The sequence below is a fragment of the Triplophysa rosa genome, linkage group LG16 (assembly GCF_024868665.1).
Source record: "Triplophysa rosa linkage group LG16, Trosa_1v2, whole genome shotgun sequence".
NCBI lineage: Eukaryota > Metazoa > Chordata > Actinopteri > Cypriniformes > Nemacheilidae > Triplophysa > Triplophysa rosa.
In genome coordinates this window covers 6,594,832-6,618,587 of record NC_079905.1, presented here as the reverse complement: position 1 = coordinate 6,618,587, position 23,756 = coordinate 6,594,832, and the positions used below count along the sequence as shown (strand labels likewise).

The following is a 23,756-nucleotide window of genomic DNA, read 5'->3' as shown; positions in this document are numbered from 1 at the left end:
ATATTGTCAATGATGGAAGCAATGTTGATTATTAAGAAATCAAACCTACTTGTCCCAGGGTTGGTTAAAAAAAACTGGGCTGAAAATGAGAAACTTCGTTTCATTTCACTATGTACAAGCTGCTCAAAACGGCTATAAAGCTTCTTCGGCTCTGCATTAAATAAAGGTGGTGTGATACGAAAAGACTTTGATTAGAAGCTACATTTATTGCACTGTCAAATGTATCCCCCCAACAGCTAATAATTCATTAACAACATAAATATGGATTTTTATTTCTTAAACTCATCCGCATTTGAAAAGAAATTTCTTGTAAAAGACTTACAACACGACCTATGTGTGTGACGAAGAGAGAGAGAGGGAAAGAAGCGCTGAAGGGCGTGGGCCCAAAGTAAATGTATCCGCAGTACTTGGACGGTGGACCGAATTGCAGGCCGCACATCCAGATAAACAATATTTATAACGTCCACTCTTTTTCAGGAAACAATTTTCCAGGAAACAATTAAATGTGGCGAGTTATCAGGTACTGCGTCAGGGATATATTGCTTGAACAAACGTACAGGCCTTTGCTCTACTCCCCACTGTGCCAGAAGCAGGCCCGCCTCACCACTCGCCATTACGACTTTTCTGCTCCGCATGGCCCTCCCCTTTCTTTAGGCACCGGAAGTGTATAATTCGCTTTGTTTAGTCTGGCTAAGGCACGTTACACTAGATGATCCACATATGTCAAAACTTAAAGGATGTATCCTCGCTCTATGACTATGAAGAATATGCGTTGACATGCGCAAATGTGCCACACGCGTAATTTATTTGATTTTTACGCATATCTACTTGTGTGGGAGCAGTCTTTACAACAGAGCCATTGCAGAAGAGGCGTGATTTTAACCATATTTGTGAACTGCACGTTGCTGGTGTTTAACATAAATATACTGCATTTGTGTTAAGTAGAGAATGTGTTTCAAATTAAGTCCAATGAAACAGATGCTGTATGAATGGCACACCCTCCCCCTCATCCCCTATATGGCAACTACCATAAACGCACATACGTAAAGCCCCTGCGCTGGGTTCGAGCGGGCGGGCATGCGTGCAACGCCTTCTTACAACTTTACCAACAACCAATAAGAGAGCAGAACGGCATTTGTGGAGGAAAAAGTCCACAGAACGGAACATCATTGAACGGGTAGATCTAGCTTTTTTCACGGGATCCTTGCATATGCACGTAGAGAGGTTTTACCCCGTCCCTATCTCTCTTATTCTCTCTCTCTCCATCTGTCCCCACCCCAGTCGTCCTTGTGCCATGTTCCCCCAATCCGACACTTAATTGAGCAACCGGGACACCTCACGTGCAGGACTGATTTGTAGTTTGAACACGTGGCTCATTCAAAAAGGCAGAAGAACCTAGATGTTTTTTTTTGTTCCCCGTTCTCTCTGTTATTAAGAGGCGGTGCTTACATAAACGTGTGTGACAGTTTAGTCGCATTGTCAAAGAAAAATAACTTTTCTCTATTTTCTTCCAAGCCCTCGCCCAAAGGAGGTGACGGAATAAATAATCGAGATCGCGTAAAGCGGGAGGAAACGCAAGTGCGCGCAACCACGGCGGCGATCTCGTCCATCAAATATCTCAATTGGGGTGATTGGGAGAACACTCCCAGACCCTCAGCTGAGCGACAGTGCGGCTCTCTCTCCGAACACTGCCCATCCGAGCGACGCGATAAAGGGCAGCCCCTCTACAACACGGTCGCTCTTTTCCATTTACAACAAAATGAATAAGCTCTACATTGGGAACGTGAGCGAGCAGGCGAGCGCGCTGGACTTGGAAAGTATCTTTGAGCAGTGGAAGATACCGTTCAGTGCACCCTTTCTCGTAAAAAGTGGCTACGCGTTTGTGGATTGCCCCGACGAAAAGGTAGCGATGAGGGCCATTGACACTCTTTCAGGTGAGAATGAATTTTGTGTAGGCTACGCTATATAAATGAACTGCGATGCGCAAGCAATGGACACACGTTTAACAATTAAAAGCCTGTGCAAAAGAGCGATGTGTGCATTTAATGAGCAAGTAAAGGCTGTGTGAACAATTCACTTTCGGTTTTTTTAAACCACGGGCTTTCCTTGCTGAGGACGCAAAGTCTCGTTTTACTACCAAAATAACTGAACTGTCCATCAAAGTTATAGCGTTGCTTGTCTAGGAAGGGCGAAATGTGAAATAATGTTTAACTCATAGATGTTAATTGGACGAGTGGTTGCACACACTGTTCATTTGAATTAAAAAAATGTCTTGATGTTTGGGTGGCTTTTAAACGTGTCTCGCGGCTTTTTTAACACTTTCTGGAAGTAGAAGCGAAAGTTAAGTGTTACACGTAATTTATCGCTTTGCGAACTTTGCCATTGTTAAATTGTATTACTTTGTTGTTGCAATTACGAGGTTTGTAACACCAGGTGGTTGGCTTGCATTGGTGGCTTGTAGGCCTTCGACTAGTCGCCTTGTCTCAACAATAGTGGTTCATTTGTATTTGGGATGAGTGTAAACAGTGTCGATTTGCAACATTTGCTTTAACATCATATACGTCTGTTTTAATTTTTGAGATTTTAAGTAAATGTCTCGCTGCTCGTGGCTCAGGCCTCCACGCAAGCGTGGGGGCAAATTTGTCTTCCATGTTTAACCTCTGGGAATTCCCCCCTAAATTAACACTGATTTTGCTTTTGATCGTCGTTAATATTTTCTTAAATGTGTACATGCGTGTGTATGTTTTGTTTACGGCGCATATTTTTTTGTTCTAGTTTGCAGTGCACTTTCGCGCATTGTAAACAATTTGAAAAATAATTGGACATTTTGCTTGTAGTGTAATTTTATTAAAATACAATTAATATTTTTCAGGGAAAGTAGAACTCCACGGAAAAGTCTTAGAAGTGGAGCACTCTGTCCCTAAACGACAAAGGTAAGAATTCTTGCAAATTTCGCTTTTTTTAACACACCGGCCACATTTTGTTTTTAATTAAATTAAATATCCATATATTTTGACCCAGTAGCCTAGATTTTAAAATGGGCTTGTTTTTTCTCTTTCACTGACTTATTTATTGTTGATGTGCTTCAACAATCTGCTCAAATTTGCAAGCGAAAGGCAAGATCAGGGTGGTGAAGGGTCTGGTTGTAAATTCGGAGCGTAAATTAGCATGAACGTTTTTGTATCAAAGAGGTGTGCAAGATAGGCTGATGGATCCTCCATCTCAGCGTGCGGAATCTCGGTTTTTGTCAAATCCAAGGTCCCTGCTTCAGAGTTCACATGGTACTGGGCCTTCAAGGCCTCTATAAAACAGGAAACGAAGCAGAGGTGTGCAAAGTCAAAACGCAAACGTTGTAAATGTGTCCGCACGTTGCACATGAATGTGCATCTATGGAGCCATGCTTGCAGTGGCGTCCATTTAAGAAGAAACTACTATTCAGTCATGCCTCTCAGTGCTTCCGCCCCCTCTTTCCCTTCCTCGCGCTGCTCATGCACGAGATGGACTCCTCAGCACGCGTGGATTGGAAGGGTCGAGGTCTTGTCACGAAAACTGGTTTGCGGGTTCACAGGAACCTAAAAGACTAGACGTGGTCAAAGCCACAAAGCACAGTTCATTTGACCAAACGTGTTACTATTTTATGGTAAAATTGTAACAGTTGCGTTGAGGTGGCGGCTACAGTTTTAATGAATTTTCAATTTATTTTCGAAGAACAGCCGTCCGTCTTTATAGTGCATTAATTATTTGACGTCTTTTGGTTATTTTCTACTAACCAGCGGCAGAATGTAAGAATAAATAGTTCCGTTTATAATTAATGCAGTAGATTAAATCTGTTTTACCTTTTCTCGTTTAATTCTCAAACAAAGGACTCCACACTTTATTTTTTTTCTATTATCCTACATTAGGCCTATAATTTATTATATTTCGTAATGGTTAAATGTTGGTGGTTGCTCTTGCGGAGTCTTTATTTATGTGATTCTTAATGAGACAGTGGGTGACATTTTATTCACGTTGACATTTAAAATGAGTTTTTAAAGAGTTTTGTACAGTTTGGTGCAAAGCAAATGATAAATTGACTGTCAAATAGACCGTAAAATTAAAATGTTTAAAATTTAAAATGTTGCCCCGTTACTCAATTTTCTGTGTGTGCTGTACATGTGCTAGTCATGCAGATAGGAAGAGGTCAGAGGTTGTGTATGTAAAGTTGGTTTAAACTGAGCCAATGAGAGCTAAGTCCGGTGAAATGCATGCTGGGAGCGATCTTGCATTCTATCATACGAGCCTCAGCTTAGGCCCTGCCCAACTTAACACGCACACACAGATCCATAGAAGTTGGCTAAAATGTGTCCCTTTAGCTTCGTTGAGTGTGGACTATGTGAATGTTCCAGTATTAGTGTGCATGCTATGGAATAGTTTCCTTTAGTGTGGTCAAAGTAGCAGGGTGTGTGCAAAGTTGTATTTACACCAGATTTATAATTACACGTGAATATTGTGAGTTCTTTTTGTTAACCTTCACGTTAACATAATAAGTCTTTCTCTTTTAATGCTTACTTGTAATTTCTGTAACGTAGCTTCTTGAAAGCTTCCATGCATAAACATGACGGTTGTCTTTAACCAGTGTTGTGTGAGTGTGTGTGTGTGTGTGTGTGTGTGTGTGTGTGTGTGTGTGTGTACACAAAGTGTACGAGGAGTGTGTGTCGAACCTATTGGCCATTGGAAGTTTGGTTCCAGAAGCCGTTTTTCTTCCATTTCCACCTTTCCCTCGATCACTAGCATTGGCGTATTCGCTCTGAGCTTGCATTGTATGTATGTGTGCATACAGACGTGTGGAAGAGGGGCCCCAACTGGAAAAGCGTGTGTGGGAAAGGGACTTCGGCTAGAGCAGATACTCTGTAAAATAATTTAAAGCTTTCAAACCAAAATATTTTTTAAACCAATGTATGTTGACTACTTCAGTGAAATTATCGTTGTCTTGAAATAAGCTGTGGAAAAATTATTTGACGTGCAAGGTACTGGGGAAACATTGTATATAGGTAGTTTACGTTGTCTTACTATAATTTGACTCTGTTATTGATTTTTAATGTTCCATGTATGGGGTACACAACTAGTGGTATTCAAAAGCAGTGCATTTGCTGAGAAGATTTGCAAAATCTACAAATTAGAACAACCTATAAAATTAAGTTGTGCTTTCACGTTGGCTCTGGACGAAATGTGGTTCTTGTCATTTTACACCAAAATATAAAAATGTATGAATATTAATACAGGATATTAAAATAGCAGGTTATAGTGATTTATCTAGGGCCATGTGACTCATTTAATGTCTCGCTGTGTGTTCTGGTGCTTCCAGGAATGTTTGAGGGGGGAGCTTGAAATTCTAAACTCTTTGATATATGTTCATACATGCATAAATGCAGAGAAAGTAATGTTGCATGTCTGTAGCATTTTTGTGTTTTAAGTAAATGAAGATGCCCTGAACTTCTGTTACATCACAACCGAACCCCCCACCCCTTCTCCCTTTCTCTTCTGTAGGCTAGCTTGTTACCATAGTGACCAGACCCCACCCCCTGGGGCAGAGAGAGTTTCTGTTACCCTGAAATGGGGCACCAGCACCCCACCCCCGTCCTAACCACACATACATGTACTCCCCCTTGCTCCTATAGCTTAATCTGCTGTAGGGGAACATTCCATATTGCATTTCTACTGGAATGCAGACCCGTGCTGGAAAAGCACACCATCGCTACCAAATTCCTCAAAAGAAACGGGAAGTTTTTGATTTGTGTAGCAAATCTGGGATGTAGTACAACTTGGCTTTTAGCAAAAGTTAAATGTAAAGATTTGTCTTTAATTATTTGCCATGTATAACTTAAATTTCAAGTGTTGTTTTTTTTTTTTTAGTTAAGTTCTCCTGCACACATGCACCTATATGCTCGGCCCTCATCCCTTGTGGGGATTTCCCACATTTTATTCATACAGATAAGTACTAATGTTTCCTTTAGCTTAAATTTTTCTATACTATTGGGTGTACATGTTTTTGTATTTAGATCAAACTGATGTAGTTCTCTTTGGTTATTTATATAATTCCACTAGCTTTTTGCCACAGTAGGTTTTTAGTGAAGAAAGGGCAGCTTCTCATGTTCTTTAATATCCCTCTCAGGCCATAATTTGAAAAGGGTCAATTACTTGTTTGTTTTTAAATAAACAATTTCAGGATTTTCTCTACGGGAACTCCTCGCTGTTTAAAATGAGCTTAAGCACTGAACTACCTGGGGTGTTTTGCCTGACTAGATATAGTTTACAGGATCAGATCTGGATTCCCGTGCCTTGAATTTTTGACACTGCCGACAAATGCTTACATGTGGCAAAGCATGCAGGGGAAAACATGTCCAGTGACTGTGAACATCACCAGAAATCACACAGAGATGTTGAATGCAAGTTCTTCATACAGTCTGAGACGGATGACTCTACGCTGCTCTTTTCATGCGGCCAAGTTTCCCCTTAAAGCACAGGCACAGTTTTCAACATTTAATTTCCAGACCTCACTGTATAGCATGTATTAAAGCTAAAATAAGGAGTGCATTCTCAGACGTGGCCATTTATTTATTTATTTATTTGAACGTGCATGTCTAGGCAAAACAACAGAATTGGATGTTTTTCTTCCTAATGATATTGAGAAAGAAAAGAAAATTTGGTGGTAGTATAAATGGAACCAACAAGGCTTTTTTATGTTCCCAATATAGATGTATACACATGCGTATTTCCTTCTTTACAGAGAGTAAGGTGCAGCCATTTGGTTAGACAGTTTTACTTCCTTTACGTCAGGAAATAGTTGCAACAAAATCTTGCTTAAAGGAGTTTGGGTTATTAAGATGGCAGTAGAGGGATGGTTTATTGACGTATGATTTCTTTTGGCACTTTACAATTTGTAGCGATGCACCGATACCAGTATCGGTATTGGGCCCGATACTAAGCTCACGTACTCATGCTTGAAAAAATGCACCGATACCTTGTGACATAACTGTGACATTTTGCTTTGAAAGTTTGTGACAAGCACATAAAATTATTAATTTTTGTGTTTAAGGTGGAGTTATGAAATTATGAAGGTATTCTATTTTTATTAGTCTCACTATGTTGTGAAAAGGTATAGGCATCGGTATCTGCGAGTTCCAGAAAAAAAATATATGTACTCGTGCTCGGTCTTTAAAAAATGGTATTGTGCATCCCTAAATGAACATTAAGACATTACATAATTATTTTGAAAAAAAAGACAAATCAAACATGAATTTACACTTCACGTATTGTTAATTACTAGTAGGATTTTTACTATAAATGCTTTTTTCTACTAAAAGTTTAAAATCCACATTATTTCAAGCCAGGATGATTTTTGTGTTTTTAGTGAGGTGTGTGCGCTGGCATGTAGATAGCCTTTAACAAGAGTGTAGTGCACTAAATAATCCAGGTCTATGAAAGATGCTGTAAAGCGCTTGTATGAAAAATTGTTGAGGCACACTAATGCTTGGAGCAAGTATGCACACGCAAATTCATTCACCACAATCAATGACACGTTGCGTCTTCAAAACCAGTCGCCTATGGGTCCCTTATTATTGTATGTGCATGTGTGATGAGGTGCGTTTGTGTGTCGGCCTGTTCAGGTAGAGGCGTGTTTGTGTTCCCATGTCCTCTGTACATTTTGTTCTTGTCAATGTTAGTATGTAAATATACAAGTATGCAGTGTGTGAACTTTGGAGCAGGCCGCTATATATGTTGCGTAATCACTGCACCAAATGTACACATTTGTGAAACGCTGACTTGTGAAGTGAGTGTCCTGCACTTGCTGGAATATTTGTGAATATTACAAATTATTTGGGGTTAGAATTTAGAAATGGTTTATTTATAGACTTCAAAATTGCAGATTGTAGTTTTTCCACATACTTTGAAGTTGCACTTTGGTCTTCATTTTAAAATCTTTAGTCTGTCTGTATTGTCTCTGGTTTTCTTTTGGCTAGAGAGTGATTCGCTACCACAGAATTTGACCTTTTTAGGTTCAAATAACTAGGTAGCTTGGTACCTGTTGTGAAGTAGAGATTAAATGACTTCTTCAGAGTAGGTGAGGTAATTTCTTACTGGTGCTTTGAAGAAAAATGCAACATCAGCGCTTTCATATACAAATACACGTTTTGTAAAGTAAGGTTAGGTTTGTTCAGTATCAAACTAATGAGTTTTGGAGTAAAAGTGCAATTCCTATTAATAGAAAATCTGAATTTTACAGTCTAAACTACACTCTTTCCTTATATAAAAGGCCTCCAAGTTGACCCTACGTTTATAGTTTCAATCTACAAGTCAGCATTTAAGAAAACCAGGCACCTGGCAAAATGCCAGACATCACGGACATCATGCTGTCTTGTCTAGTCAGTTTTATCTGTTTATTAGGAACGCAAAGATATCAATCGCGCATCTACAACCGAAGGTTAATTACAGCACAATTGGGAATGATCGTGCACACGCACATGCAGCAAACTAAAGTATTGCGATCCCACAATTCTTTTTAATTTTAATGTCTGATGTTCTTACGACAACCACCATGTTACAGACACAGAACATTAAGAGTTTGTAACTTTAGCTTTTGGACTGGAATTGTCACAATTTTCTATCTATATAAAGAAGAAAATATATTTATTTATTATTCCCTCCTGTGCAGTCATTTGCACGCGTATGGATTGATAAACGCCTCAGTATTTCAATGCATGTCCATGTGTAGATTAATAAGCCTGATGCATGATCATTTTGTATCGATGATCAATAGCTTGATTTCTAAACTCCATATTGGAACTGAGAGGCTGGAGTTGCCTTGTCAGACACATGGGTGGCATTAGAGGACTGGTTTGGGTTATGTACCTTGTCTGGGAATACAACAAATCCCAGTTTTGTGTTTGCTCCAGCTGATGAACTCCAGCATGCCATTTGGTAGTTCTAGTCTCATCACTAGTTTGCTTTGGTCTAATGGTTACTGATCATTTGCTAATATTACCCCTAAATTGTTCGCTAATCTGAAAATACACACATTTCATGGTCAGGTTGTCTCGGAGATATATTAATACATAAACACTGGTGGGGTTTCATTATGTGAATCTTATACAGATGGCATTATGTATCTGGAGGAAATCTAGGAAAAACTGGTGACTGCTCAAAAATGACTACATCTTTTGATTCTATAGCGGTGGCCTTGAACTATTCAATTTCTGAGTGTTTACAGAATTGAGAAGGCAAATTTGTGTACTTCGTGTACAGTGTTGTGGTCTTTCACATGCGCACGTAATTTTGGTGACCGTTCACAAGGCATGTAAGAAATAAATTCCAACAAACAGCATGGTAATAGTTGTTAATGTAAATTAAATGTATTAGGATAAAGATATTAAAAGAGCACATTCTTGTAATAGACGTTCTAAAGTGAAATGCCAACTAACTTGCACTGTTTCTTAAAATATCTGGACTGTTTTAATCTCAATATAACCTGTGGGATTAATAGATGGCCTTGTGTTATTTATAATGACATTTCTGTCTTTGCAGGAGCTGCAAGCTGCAGGTCAGAAATATTCCACCTCACATGCAGTGGGAAGTAAGTGCTTTTTCTTTTTTAAATACACTTGAGCAAGGTCTGCGCTGTTGAAGCAGTATTGTGATTTGTTGGCTCATCACCTCACCAGCATTGGTATTTGAACCACCAACCTCATGAGTGTTTACACTTGAATGAAATACAGAGACGGCAGCATGCAGGTTTTTTGTGTGTGACCTGAATTCTGAGATCTGAGCTTCATGAAGCCTCATCATGTGATCTAGAACAAAAAGCACTGATTTATGTTTTTAAAAAAAGATTGTATAATTCCATGGATACTAAAGTGCCATTCCCCCTGATCTATGTCTGTAACCTTTTCTCATGTTTGCAGAGTTTTTTTTGTAGAATTTTGTATTTGGACTTGTAAATTACAGTCTAGATCTCTAGTCTAGTCTTGATTAGATCATTACGTTCTAATAAAAATGCCATTTAAGCTTTACTAGCCCACCACCATTGCGTAAGATGTTGTTGAGCTTCCCTTATGAAATAAACGTATGTTCAGAAGTGCTCTCAGGTGTGGCACACTGCTCTCTCTCTCTCCTGCTCCACGTGTGAGCTAAAGTTCCCACCGCCCCTTTGATAAGTCGCCGGAAATGTTTGCTTGGCTTGTTCCTCTCTATCGCTTCATGCTCATTTGGTGATTCCGCAGTGCATGAATTAGACCCTTGCAGAAGTGTTTCAGATTCATTGTACTCTGGTGTAGTTTTACCTCTGCTGCTTTATTCATTCAAAAATAAAAAAAAATTTGTCAAGCCTACATGGCATTCGAAACCAATATGACTTTCCTCTGCGGGACACCAAGGGATTCCAATCCACAGGGTCCCTTCGGTGCTTACTGTTCCTCATAATCGCTATTGTCAATTATGGTGCTGTATAGCTGACTGCTCACGCAAGCAATTGATCTGCTTTATATCAGAGATAAACTCTGTAATATCGAGTTTAAAACTCTCTTGTATGATATTGAATTCCTCCAAGACCCTTGTGTTTGTAGGAATTTTATTATGATCAAAACATTTGATGGATGGAAGTGTGGAAATCTCTAGTTAAAGAGACCGAAAGCGTTACTTGAGCCATTAAGGAAAGCGTAAATTATATATTATAATTATTCTGCAATCAATGATATCGTCGCTGTGCTTCTGAAACCTTTTATGTCCAAGTGTAATGTTTTTCAGGAAATGGGAAAAACACTACTTTTTAAGTGATTAAATACTGTCGTCAAAGTTGATAAGCAATACTTTTTATTGGTTGGATATTTGCAAATGTTTCTGTTGTAATTTACTATTTATTTATTTTTTAAGGATAATGTCCAATAATATTATGAATTTGATATATTTTTTTGTCCACAGCGTATTTTATTTTGACTGTTGCCAATTATAGCATTTGTTTTTGGTAATTACTGTAAATTATCCTAATATAAGAAAACCAAGAGTTGCAAATGATGTCATCATCAACTGTTTCATTTAATACATGTTGGTCAAGTGGATATTTTCACATTTAAATTCAAGTTTCATTTTTTACCTATGGCACACCCAAAATAAACTACAAAAGAAACATTAAGTTGTTAGGCTTAATGAATACAGACATTTGTGGAGTAAAATAACGAATACTAGGGTCACTTGGTAAGTTCTGTAAATTTAGCCTTTAAAAATCATAAAGAATGCAATTTAATATTTGTAGATTTTTATACACTGACTGAAACGTCAATTCACTGAAGAATTTATGATCTGTCTGATGAATCATATGTGCACAGCTTTTTGTGGTGGTGACCGAATTTTTAACAGCGCTTTGATAGCATGCAAATATAAAAGTTGGTAAAGTGTTTTTTTGGGGGGCGAAAGTTTAAGCATTTCAATGTTTAAAACAACACACACTAAAACATTTACACTTAAAAGCACAAAAATCCGATAAAACGTAATTGTATTTAAAGATAAATGTCCAACAATAATGTGCAATCTCTTTTGCACTTAGAAATAAAGCACAGTTTCTTTTATTCCTCCTCAATATAATTCCACCGCCTCTGATGTCACGCTACGAAAATGCCAAGTATCTACTCGAGCAAGATTTATTTAACCCCTCCCCCTTTTTTATTGTATGCGTGTAACCTTGCATTTATTTTTAGTTCAAATGGATTTATATTTGTATTGCTGTTTTATTAGTGTGGGTGGGCACATGTTGAGGCTTTCACGTTTGCTTGAGATCTCGAAGTGTGTGTTATCTGTGATGCCGTAGCTTTGGGATTTTCTGTGTGACCAGGCTCGGGCAAGCTCAGCCAGAGCTCGATTTTAACCGGTGCCCCTTCTGGCTGCGGGCCTATTCAGTGTGGACGCACAGAATGTGTAGATCAACTCCACTCCTCCTTCCCCTCACTGCATGGTGTCCAAAAGCCAACCACACCCCTTCCTCTTTCACCCGATTGAATAAACCCTGGTCTCATTGGCCTGTTGACAAAGACTGACGGGTTGCGTAGCCAGTGGCAGCAGATGCCCAATGGCTGCTGGGAATTCCATAGTAATGCATGCGCCAACCAATAGGAAGACGTGGGGGAGAAAGGGAAGTGATGGCGGGTGGGGGGTGGTGAGCCTAAGTATGTGTGACGTATAGAGAGCTGGTGGATTTGAACATTGGTAAAAGGAAACCAAGAGGCGTTCAATGGCTGCATGGTTCCTTCAGTGAACGCGTGGTGGAAACTTGAAAAATTGAACGAAGTGTAAAATGGTGTCTTGATTTTTTTTCCTGTATTGTTTTTGGCTTTGTGTAATGTGAATAAAGTAAATGAACCAATACTAAGTTATGTTGGTTTTGCATAACTTTAGTTTGTAAATCCAGACCAGCAGGATGAAAACTGTCATCCAATTTTACGCTTCTGTTCGCCAACCTTGCCCTGATATGTTCAGTTTTATACCATTTTCATACCTTGAGATCTCAACACCTCTACCACAATTTTTATTCTTTCATCATTGCTCTTCCGCACAGTCCAAAATTTCCTTTGCTTGTTGTCACCAACAGGTTCTGGATGGGTTGTTAGCACAGTACGGCACAGTGGAAAGCTGTGAACAAGGTGGGTTGTGTACTTCACTTCAGTCTTTATTTTAAAAAAGGTAATTCTCTACCCCACCTTGCTTTTGCTCATTGTTATATTATCCTATCGCCAGTCAACACAGACACAGAGACAGCTGTTGTCAACGTGCGATATGCCGCCAAGGACCAAGCCAGAGAGTGAGTACCATCTGCCTCCGATTCGGCCCACTCGGCCACCCCCCAGCGTCTCTCTGTCCCATGTCTCTCAGGGAAATGAGAACTGTTAGTTCTGCATGCAATGCTATTGGGGTTTATTCAGCAATTATAATAACTCATTCAGTGCCACCTACTGTTTGATTAGAAGAACTGCAGAGCGGTCACAGGAGTTGAGGAAGCCCCTGGTAAGTGAATGGAAAGACTGGGATAAAAGAATCTTTGGCGATTGTTGCGCACAATAGGGAGTTCTTGTATGCATCCGCTAGTGGGTGTCAATGAAAGATTTGGTGGGCTCAAAGGGGTCCGGAATTCCGTCACATTTAAGCCTCGTGCTATTAAACCCCTATCAGTTTCGGTTTATTTTTTACATGAGCGTTGGGGAGAGTCTGTGTTCATGCCTCTTGCTTAGAATGGTGTCCAAGAAATTGGGTGTATTTGATAAGCTATTTTTATTTAAACAATAGATTTAGCCTTTTTCGTAGGACTTGTGCTTTGATTTTAAATATATTTTATCATTTGGTATCCCCTGCATTCAGATAATGTTATGACACATTAAAAACATCCATCTGCATGCAATGAGTTGCTCTTTGTGTTTTTACTCTTATAGGGATAGTTCACCCAAAAATGAAAATGATGTTATCATGCACCCTTTTGCAAAACACAAAAGATATTTTGAAGAAAGTTCAAAATTTCCCTTGACTTCTATTGTATGGACACAAAACCGATGCAAGTCAATGGGTGCTGGTTATTAAACATTCTTCAAATGATCTTCTTTTGTGTTCTGCAGAAGAAAAAGTCATACAGGTTAGAAATGACAAGAGTGTGAGTAAATGATGACAGAATTTTCATTTTGGGATGAACTGTCCCTTTAAGTTTAGTTTCAGAACTGCTCTTTCCATTTATTATGGCGTTTGTCCTTTTATTCATTAAAGTTTAACTTCAAAAAAGTTTATTTTATGTTATGTCTGTTTGATAGTCAATCTAAGTTTATATTTCCCCTCCCTCTTTTTCCAGAGCCTTGGACAAATTAAACGGCTTCCTAATGGAGAACTACGCACTAAAGGTTTCATATATCCCAGATGAGAACGCTGCAGCCGACCCTCCCGCCGTGGGCAACAGAAGAGGCTTCAACCCACGCGGGCCGCCTCGCCAAGGTTCCCCCAATCTGGGCGCGAGACCCAAACTGCAGTCAGACGTGCCTCTGCGCATGCTGGTGCCCACGCAGTTTGTGGGAGCTATTATTGGCAAAGAAGGTGCCACCATTCGCAATATAACAAAGCAAACTCACTCGAAGTAAGAATGCGCTGTACTGTACTTCCTCTGGTATCTTTTTCAAAAATGATAAAGTTTAAGAAACCCTATGGATAAAATGATGGTTGTCTTGCGTGAAGGGAAACTCCCTTTGTCTTGTGGGTGTTGGAAAGAACTGCGTTGATCTTATTGGTTGCGTATCCACGTATGCGCCCGCAGGATTGATATCCACCGGAAGGAGAACGCCGGAGCGGCAGAAAAGCCCATCACTGTTCACTCCACACCAGAGGGCTGTAGCTCGGCCTGTCGGAGCATCATGGAGATCATGCAGAAAGAGGCCATCGACACTAAAATGTGCGAGGACACGGAAGCACTGTACGTCAATCCACTCGTTGTTCTCCGTCCGTCATACTGTGCGCTGTTACGCAGACACTTGTGCTCACAGTTTGTTCTCCTTTACTCGCAGCACTGAAGAAATTCCCCTGAAGATCTTGGCTCATAATAACTTTGTGGGTCGTCTGATTGGGAAAGAAGGACGCAACTTGAAGAAAATCGAGCAGGATACTGACACAAAGATCACAATCTCACCGTAAGTACTATTTTAAAATGTACTACTTCTTTATGATGTGCCAGCTCTTCCTATATTGCTGTATATATGCTGTTTGAGTTGTTTGTTGTGCTGGTAACTTGATGCACCATGAGTCTCATTTTTAATAAATGTCTTAAGACGTCATCTTGATTCAAAATAGAGCAAGAAGTCAACCAAACAACATTGCTGTATGTGCAAGTGGCACTGCATGACCTTCTAGATGGATAGGTGACTTGCAAAACCGTTTATATTTTCTTGTTGGGCCTGAGAAAATGGATTATATAGCTAATGAAACCTCTTCGTGTGTTGTAGATTTGTACAGATAGTTTAAAAGATAGTTTGGCATTCAAGCGAATTCAACATTCCTCAAGTTGAAATCGTAAAATACATTTCTTCCATCGTTCATTTGCTAGGGATTTCTAAACCTTGATATATTTGACCCACAGGCTGAAAGTTTGTCTGCCGTTCAATTAAATGTAACATTGGATAACATCCATCTTTCCCATTTTATTCCCACTCTTTACCTGTCACTCCATTCTCAGCCTGCAGGATCTGACCCTGTATAACCCAGAGCGAACCATTACTGTTAAGGGCACATTAGAGGCTTGTGCAAAAGCAGAAGAGGAAATCATGAAGAAAATCCGCGAGTCGTACGAGAACGACGTTGCTGCCATGCATGTGAGTTTATTAGTCATGAAGCAGAACTTGTACTGAGGCTCTACATCGTATTGATACCCCAAAAATGTGAAATGTTCCTTCGAATGGAGAAACGGCCCAGGCAGCAATGTAACGCAGTTTATAACTCCTTTACTTTTACACACATGATAACATGAGACTATGGTGACATAATTGCTTGCATGTAATTTTCGTGATGTCATTTTCACACGTTACATTTTTTCTTTGAAAGTTGATTCTATGCATTCTATGTTCATTCAAAATCCCATTCCAATGTCACATGAACCGTTTAAGAGAAACTCTGTCCTCCTTTGTTCCTCCAGCTTCAGTCTAACTTGATTCCTGGGCTAAATCTGAATGCGTTGGGTCTTTTCCCTGGTGCGGCGAGCGGCGGGATGTCGTCACCTGTGTTTCCAGGACCTCCAGCTGCGGCTCAAGCTGGCTATCAATCATTTGGGGTAAAAAAATACATTTGATTGTCTGTTTAAAATATTAATGCTCATAATAATCCGCATTTATGGGTGTGACAAACTATTGGCTGTTTAAAAAAGGCACAAGCCCTTCAGTGAGGCCTTCCCTAAATTTTCAGCTTTACATATGAAGCTCATCAACACGGGAACAAGAATGCCAGCCTAAATTTCTGTTCAAAAGGACTGAACACGTATAACACACCATTCAAAAGATGTGAATAGGGAATATGTAGGTGTGTGTGTGGGAGAGAGAGAGCGAGAGAGAGAGAGAGAGAGAGAGAGCGAGAGAGAGAGCGAGAGAGAGAGTGAGCGAGAGTGTGTGTGTGTTAATGTGTATGTTTCTCCCGTAGTGCAGCGTGTTTGGGGGCGAGGTGCCATTTTGGGCCTCTACACTGTCCTCCAGCAGCAGCCCAGCCGTGTCTGTAAGTTTCTTTACCCACCATGCACTGCATGGCTTGGCTGCTTGCTAATGGATTTACTGAGGAGACGAATGTTAGCGTCCGGAGTAGTCGCAAGCCGGGTGGCTTGACTCTGCCCCGTCTTCACTAACAGAGTTGCTGAAATGCTGCGTTTAACACGTAATATGTGGACCTGAAGTCTTGTGTGGGGTGGGAGATGAATGTCGGTCCAGTGAGTAGGGAAGGGCATGAATAACATGGACTAACATTGTGAATTAGAATTAAAGGGACTGTTCACCCCAAAATGACATTCTGTCATTCTTTCTCAGCCTCGAGTCGTTCCAAATCTGTATACATTTCTTTGTTTTGATGAACACAGAGAAAGATATTTGGAAGAATGCTTCTGACCAAACAGTGCTTGGACCCCATTGACTTCCTTAGTAGGAAAAATGACAAGGGTAGTCAAAAGTGCCCCAGAACTGTTTGCTTTCTTACATTCTTCAAAATATCTTATTCGTGTTCAACAGAACAAAGAAATTTATAAAGCATTTTTCCTACTATGGTTGTCAACAGGGGCGGACTTACCATTAGGCAAAGGTAGGCAATCGCCTGGGGCCCCGAGCTACCAGGGGCCCCTAAAAGGAAGGGGTGGACTTAACCAATAAGCCATGTCAGCAGCCACGTAGAGCCCCAAGTAATCATCAAAATAGTCGGGATATCCCTGTTAACGTTTTAGGTTATTACATCTGTACGAAGGCACTCCCCCCATTATAGATTAGAGTGGACCATTCCATTAGCACCGTATATGCGCGAGACAAGTTCGACACCAGCTAGAGAAAGTTAACGCAGCGGCGGAATTAGTAGAACTGCCCACAGCGAGAGTGTCATTGTGTGGTACATTAGCTGCTAAACGAAGTAAAAGTTGCAGGGAAATAAAACAACAAAGAACGCAGCTACACCAGCGGAGAGGAAAAAAGACGATTTACAAAAGATTGTTGCCAAAGTCTCTGCTTTTTCCCCACACAAACTCCACCGCTGCTCCTACAGCAGCAGCGCCTCTCTCTCCCGCCAGACACAGCACTCTCCCAGCCACGAGCAATGATAATGTGCCGGTGAGTATTTCTCCATGAACACCGACAACAGTTATAATGACTGATGACCAAAACATCTGTCAAACAAAGAGGAAGAGGGCCAGTTCAAAGGTAGAAAGGTTGTTTGACTCCGCTGCGCAGACCAATGGGCACATAAAGACATAATATAATAACGTCAGTACAGTGCTAACGATTCATACTGTACACACTAGTACAGAAATTTGGTCACATTTAAATGCAGGTCGTAAACCAGAAAAAACACGGAGAGAGGGCACACTTTGTATATAGTAATCCCAGATCAGGGTTTTTCCTGCATAAAGAAATTGAAGGTGGCCGCTTCAATCAAATTTCGTGCCGCCTAAGGCTCGATTCACATTTCGCGTCTAAAACCGTGCGCAAAACGTGAGAGGCACTGCTATCTCCTTTTTACAAAGCGCTCCGGCAGTTGCGCACGCAGAGCGTCTGCCGTTGCTAAGCAACCATGGGCCACGATAGCCATTGAGACGAGGAGGTATAAACAAAGGATATATGGATTATATGCACTGAAAATACCTTGCAATAACTCTACTACTAGATTTAGTTATGCTGTGATCATCTGTGTCTCCATTTTCATTGAGCTTGTCTATATTGGTTGGTTGTTGTCACATGACCTGCGGTGCGCTTGTGCCTTTCTGAAAAGTTGAGATTTTTTCATCTCGATGCGGCGCCGACGTGCCTGAAAAAAAAGCGTGTCGCCCCCTATGCGCGTCTACATTCAAAATAACGAATATGTGTGCGGAAAAGACGCAAAATGTGAATCCGGCCTTAGACTCTCGTCAAAAATATGTAGAGTGTCTTGACAAAAAACACTGCGTGCATTATTAAACAGATTGTCATTTGTAACTGCAATTACGAAACAATGGAGGCGCTGTTTCGTTACCAGCAGTGAGATGCTGAAGAGTTCAGTAAAAGAGCTATATTAGGAGCCGTATTAGCTGTGTTTCACGGCTATTCAGGAGTTTTACGTTCAATTTACATTTTCTTGAATTTCTTAAAGATTTCCTAAATTAACTTGTTGTACATCATTATAATGTTTTTAGCTGTGAAGTTGGCTCGTTGAATCAGCGTTATTCTGTACACAGTGAGTTCGCCAGTATTGAACGCACATTGCGATCAGAACGACTCGCAAACAAATGACTCCTTTGAACCAATTCGTTTACACAGAATGTAAGAGATCAGTGAATCGTTCAAAGCTCAGTGAACTACAAGAGAACGTAGGGTGTGAATGAGCTTTGCTCATTTAGTTAGACTGGTTACTTATGGGCGAAAAAGTCTTATAAAAAAGGCTTATATTAAAATTTTCAACTTTTCTGTTTGATTGAATAAATTTAATGCTTTATATAACTTATTAGTTTTCATTTCATCAAATTTTTTTAGAACTTTAATATAAGTGTTTTGTTAAGACACTAATCCCATGTTTTTCATTTGGGAATTCATTATTATATATTTTTTAATTAGTCAGTATCTGTTTCCCCTGTCACTTTGACTGGGGGTGAAAAGTTGTGTGCTTTGAGGAGGAAGAAAAATAAGGGTTGCAGTAAAGTAAAATGGTGCATAGTTGGGGCCCCCATACATCGATTTGCCTAGGGCCCCCAAATCACTAAATCCGCCCCTGGTTGTCAAAGGTGACCAAGAACTGTTTGGTTACAAGCATTCCTCCAAATACCTTTCTCTGTGTTCATCAGAACAAAGGCAACTATACAGATTTGGAACAACTTGACGGTGAGTAAATGATGACAGAATTTTCATTTTTGGGTGAACTGTTTCTTTAAATGTATAGGGGGTGTGTGTGTTTGCTTATTTTCACCTCTTGCCCAATATGCTAAGAGACACATCTTGAATAAGACTTGATTTTGATGTTTCTGAATTGTAGGGCTGTGTATTGGCAAGTGACGAAATACAAGTGTATTTCGATACGATACACATTTGCGATATATTGCAATACTTTAAATAGAAAATGTAAAAAGTAGAGCTAGAAATACAACATGCTGTGGACCACCGGGGGTTTTCTGTAAGGATAAGTGTAAAAACATCCCTTACCTCTGCAGAGTGGCCATGATGTGCGATGCATGGACCTTTAGATCAGAGGTTTGGGTTCTCAAACTGTGGATTGCGCCCCTCAAGTGGGTAGCACAGGGGAATAAGGTGGCTCACGCAAGTCACTTGGCTGTTGTGGTGCATTACAGTTAAAACAATGAACATGGGCAGTATAAAACCCCTGGTTCATCCGTGCTGTAAATGTGCTGGTGTCACATCCGTGAAAGCACAATAAATGTCAGTTACTTTTCTTAATAAACTTTCTGTCAAATGCACTGCAGTAGCCAAGTGACTTGTGTCATGACTTGCGAAGCGTACAAACAGCATTATTTTATATAACTCATTACTCCATGACTTATTTTGAGTTATCTCTGAGAGCTCCAAGCGTTCTTATTTTTCACCAGGCTTGCTTCCACTTACTTTTGGCCGTATGTATATGACATGATTAAAAAATGTATATCGATAGTAGAGGTATCACTATCGATACACTATTGGAAAAAAAAATATTGCGATAGTTACATGTATCGATGTTTTTGCACAGCTCTACTGAATTGTGGACACGACCGTCAAACTGCACATTTATATCATGCAATTCATTTTCTCAGTTCTTTAGCTATTCTTTTTACTTAAAATGATCATAATCTCTGACTTTGTAAACAGGCAGTGTTTCTAGATCGGCATTACTGATGTGTAAACGAGTGTAGTCATGTTTATATTTTGCTTCATATTTTGTCAATTTCATGGAGAAGTTTTGGAGTTGAGAAAGTTTTGAGCTTTTGATCTTATTTAAAAATGTCAAGAAATATTTTTTTTCTCACGATATAACCCCTCTAACATAAAACGATCGAGTGTGAATGGTTCGTGGTTAGCAGACAAGTCAAATCTCATTTTAGTCGTCAAGAGACTTCTCTTGAAGAAGGTTTATCTTCTATTGAATGTGTGTCAGCAGGGACAGGTGGAGTCGGAAACGGTGCATCTCTTTATTCCTGCTCTGGCAGTTGGTGCTATTATCGGCAAGCAAGGCCAGCACATCAAACAGCTCAGCCGCTTTGCTGGTGCGTCAATCAAAGTAAGTGTTGGGAAAAAGAGGCTCAAGTGGGTTCTTTTTTTGACCGCTCGCCATTAAAAGTTGAGTGAAGAATGTAGGTACATTCTTTTTCAAAATGTGATATTGCATTACAATACCATTAAATAATAAAAAAACACTTGGAATGTGACATATTGACCGAATATTATTAATTGAGGTAGAATTAAGTCTAAAAATCTGCTTTTCCTCTCTTGAAAGATTGCCCCAGCTGATGAAGCTGACGCCAAGCAAAGAATGGTCATTATTACTGGGCCACCAGAGGCACAGTTCAAGGTAAAACCTTGTCATAAGAATATAAAGGTAGACTTTTAAATATGTAACTAAATAATCCCTGAGTAAATGTCTTCCTCAGGCTCAGGGACGAATCTTTGGGAAGTTAAAAGAAGAGAATTTCTTCGGACCGAAAGAGGAGGTGAAGCTGGAGGCTCACATAAAAGTGCCATCGTTCGCTGCTGGCAGAGTCATTGGCAAAGGTGGCAAAACGGTAAACATGCGTCATGCTTTTCTGACATCCCGTTTCACTGATCAGGTCATCTCCTGCATGTCATGTTCATGTGTTTCTCTTAGGTTAATGAACTACAAAACTTGACCAGTGCGGAGGTGGTTGTCCCGCGGGATCAGACGCCTGATGAAAACGACCAAGTAGTGGTGAAAATCACAGGCCACTTCTATGCAAGCCAGGTGAGTATTTCACATTATAGAGCTGCGTTACGGGCTTTAAAATCAAAAAAGTGACTGAGTGATGTTGATTTGTTTTTTGTGTTTCTCAGCTGGCCCAGCGAAAGATCCAGGAGATTATCTCTCAGGTGAGGCGGCAGCAGCAGCCCAAGGCCTCGGCCACAGGTCCGCCAGTCGCCCGGAGGAAATAGAGCCACTGTTTTTTCGGAGACTAACTGGATATGGGACACGCCCATCTCAAGGGTCAGGGAATGTCCTTATAACCCTGCCAACTTTAACACCCATTCCTCCTCAAGATGTAGTGAGATTGTTACACCCGCACACCCTTTCCCCCCGAATCAAAACATGAGAAATTCATAGCAAAATTTGTCCCCCGGCCAATGGCTGCGCAGTCTTTAATTGACAGTTTTTCGTTATTTGAGTTCATTTGAAACAATTTTTGGTGTTCAAAATTTTGTTGGGAAGGAATGGGTGGAATGTGGTGGGGTTCGAGGTCTTTGGATTGAGATGGGTAAGGATTAATGTTTGAAGTATGGGATCCTGGTATCCAGAGTGGCTTTTTATAAATTCTGATGCATTTTATAGATTAATAGATTATATATATACATATATGAACTTATGAAAGAAGGTGGAACAACACTGCCACTTATAACTGAGGGAAGTGTTGATTGGTGTTGGCCAGGAAATAGTTAATATGCATTTTACTGATCTACCTCAGGCTAGAGTACCTCAGAAAAAAAGAAAATGATTTATGAAAAAAACGTTCTGTTCTTTTTTATTTTGCTTTGTGGTATTTTGTATACTTTATAAAGCTAATAGTTCTTGAACATTTTTATTTTTTTAAGAAAATGTAAATTTTTGTCTGTAGTTAACTAGCGGACCTTGAACTCCGCTTTCCGCGCACGCAAAAAATATAGTTTTACCGTATACATTAGCGCGCGATAGCTAAGAGCGGAGTTCAGGCTGCTTTGCTAGCTACGGATAAGAATGAAATGAAAAGCGCCTCAGTGTCGCTGAAGAGCCACCACCCTCTGAACACCGTCAAAGTAATGAGAATTTCAATGCCAATCGTACACACCGCATCAATGCAGTGTAGACAGACAGACACGCTAATAACCGTTGGCGGCAGCATACCTTTCTCTAGCATTTCATTACAATTCAGTTAGGGTTGGATGCAAGCAATAGAGGTCGGGGATGATCGACTTTCTTTGACACCCATAATCCTTAGCGCGACTAATTGTCTATCATAGTAAAAAATAACGGCCATCCCGATTGAGGTTAGTTTTTCTTTTCCCGTGCTCATCTTATTTTTTCCTCTCCAAATTTGTTCTTGGGCCGCGCTCCCACGCCGGCTTGCATAAAACTGGGCTTTACATGCAGAAGATTTTTCAGTGTTTAACGTTGGTCAATGCATGTCAGGGGTCGGGGGATTTACACTGTTTCGATGCTTTTGCGTTAATAGCTTTAGGTTACAATAGTCAAGGGCGCGTCTCTAGGCTAACAAGCAGTAACATAGATGGATGAGCGAACGGTTTCATTTATAGTTTTTCGTTTATCATTCAAAGTGTAAAAATACAAAAAAAATTATATTATAAAATGAACATTAGCAAGAAAAAACTAGTAAAAGAAACTGAAAAAAACAATATTCCTATGTTTTCACGCCGAATGTAAATATGATTTGATTGTGGTAAAATTGAGTGCATCCAAGCTTCCACACTAGTAAGACCGCTGTCTACCTCAGCTGAGGTAAAAGGTGGGTGGCAGCAATCCTGCAACCTCCCCTTTAAACCTCCAGCGCGCGCAGCAATACCTCAAGTCCCTCGCGAACGCTTCCACACTGGGTATGCGCGTTGCGCCTGGCGCTGACCGGAGGGGCACAAGTGATCATTTTGTTTTTCTTTCCACACTTCTCTTACACCGTTTTTGATCTACCTCTTATTAGAAAAAGTATTTAAATTAGAGGCATATTGCTATGTGTTAGAATCTATAGGGTCATGTTTCACCCGCCCCTTTCCTCACAGAAAAGTATCTTTAAAAAAAAATCATGTTTGCGTTAGACTTTGAAGATGAGTGAAAAAACGATTTCATTTTTTGCCTGCAATTTATTCTCTGCTAACTGATTTGATAAACCTCACATTATTGCTTTATCTTTCTGCTTCTTGGATTGGTGGTATGAGTTTGTTGTATTGGACTTTATTTCTTGCATTGGTATTGTCTTAAGGGTCAACGTATTTAATTTCCGATCTGATTAATGGCTAGAAAGAGTTTGTTGTCAAGGGCCTGCTTCATTTCTTATGAAAAAATGAACAATGAAGTCTTTGTTTTTACACTTCATGTCTTATGGATGCTACAGTTTGTTTGTTTTTTTCTTCTTTTTTTGACTGATCCAATTTCATTTCATGGCTGTGTAGTGTGGTGAGTCATGTTTCAGTGGGAATGTGATGTGGAATTCCGGGAAATGGAGTTGTTCCCAAAAAGTGGTTCGATTTCAGCATGATAAACAACATCCCCTCCGACCGTGCTTGTGCGCCCTCACACACCTCCACTTGTCAAATGCCTCCGATACAAAGATGATAATTAAAAGTCAAGTTGGCTCCCAG

The 23,756-nt window shown here is 40.1% G+C and overlaps 1 protein-coding gene across 4 annotated transcripts; it reads left to right on the top strand.

Annotated features, from left to right (window-relative positions):
• The first annotated feature begins 1,361 nt into the window (after positions 1 to 1,361).
• On the top strand, positions 1,362 to 23,755 carry igf2bp3 (insulin-like growth factor 2 mRNA binding protein 3). Of its 4 annotated transcripts, none has more exons than XM_057355057.1 (16): positions 1,362 to 1,934; positions 2,873 to 2,933; positions 9,562 to 9,610; positions 12,614 to 12,665; positions 12,760 to 12,823; positions 13,856 to 14,134; positions 14,312 to 14,467; positions 14,559 to 14,681; positions 15,224 to 15,359; positions 15,680 to 15,814; positions 16,177 to 16,248; positions 20,341 to 20,460; positions 20,677 to 20,751; positions 20,831 to 20,962; positions 21,046 to 21,159; positions 21,249 to 23,755. In XM_057355057.1, exons 1-16 carry the CDS (start codon positions 1,760 to 1,762, stop codon positions 21,345 to 21,347), a joined length of 1,842 nt encoding a protein of 613 aa, XP_057211040.1. In that variant the 5' UTR covers positions 1,362 to 1,759; the 3' UTR covers positions 21,348 to 23,755. The 4 variants fall into 4 exon arrangements, with proteins under 4 accessions (XP_057211040.1, XP_057211039.1, XP_057211042.1 ...); XM_057355056.1 differs by having other exon boundaries at positions 20,338 to 20,460; XM_057355059.1 differs by lacking the exon at positions 16,177 to 16,248 and having other exon boundaries at positions 1,364 to 1,934.
• Position 23,756: the final 1 nt, after the last annotated feature.

Excerpts from the sequence above, each read along its gene's own strand:
- igf2bp3 (XM_057355056.1), top strand. The coding sequence starts at position 1,760 with ATGAATAAGCTCTACATTGGGAACGTGAGCGAGCAGGCGAGCGCGCTG. Across the intron at positions 1,935-2,872 it reads GGCCATTGACACTCTTTCAG|GGAAAGTAGAACTCCACGGA; the intron begins GTGAGAATGAAT and ends AATATTTTTCAG. Across the intron at positions 16,249-20,337 it reads GCAGCAGCCCAGCCGTGTCT|CAGGGACAGGTGGAGTCGGA; the intron begins GTAAGTTTCTTT and ends AATGTGTGTCAG.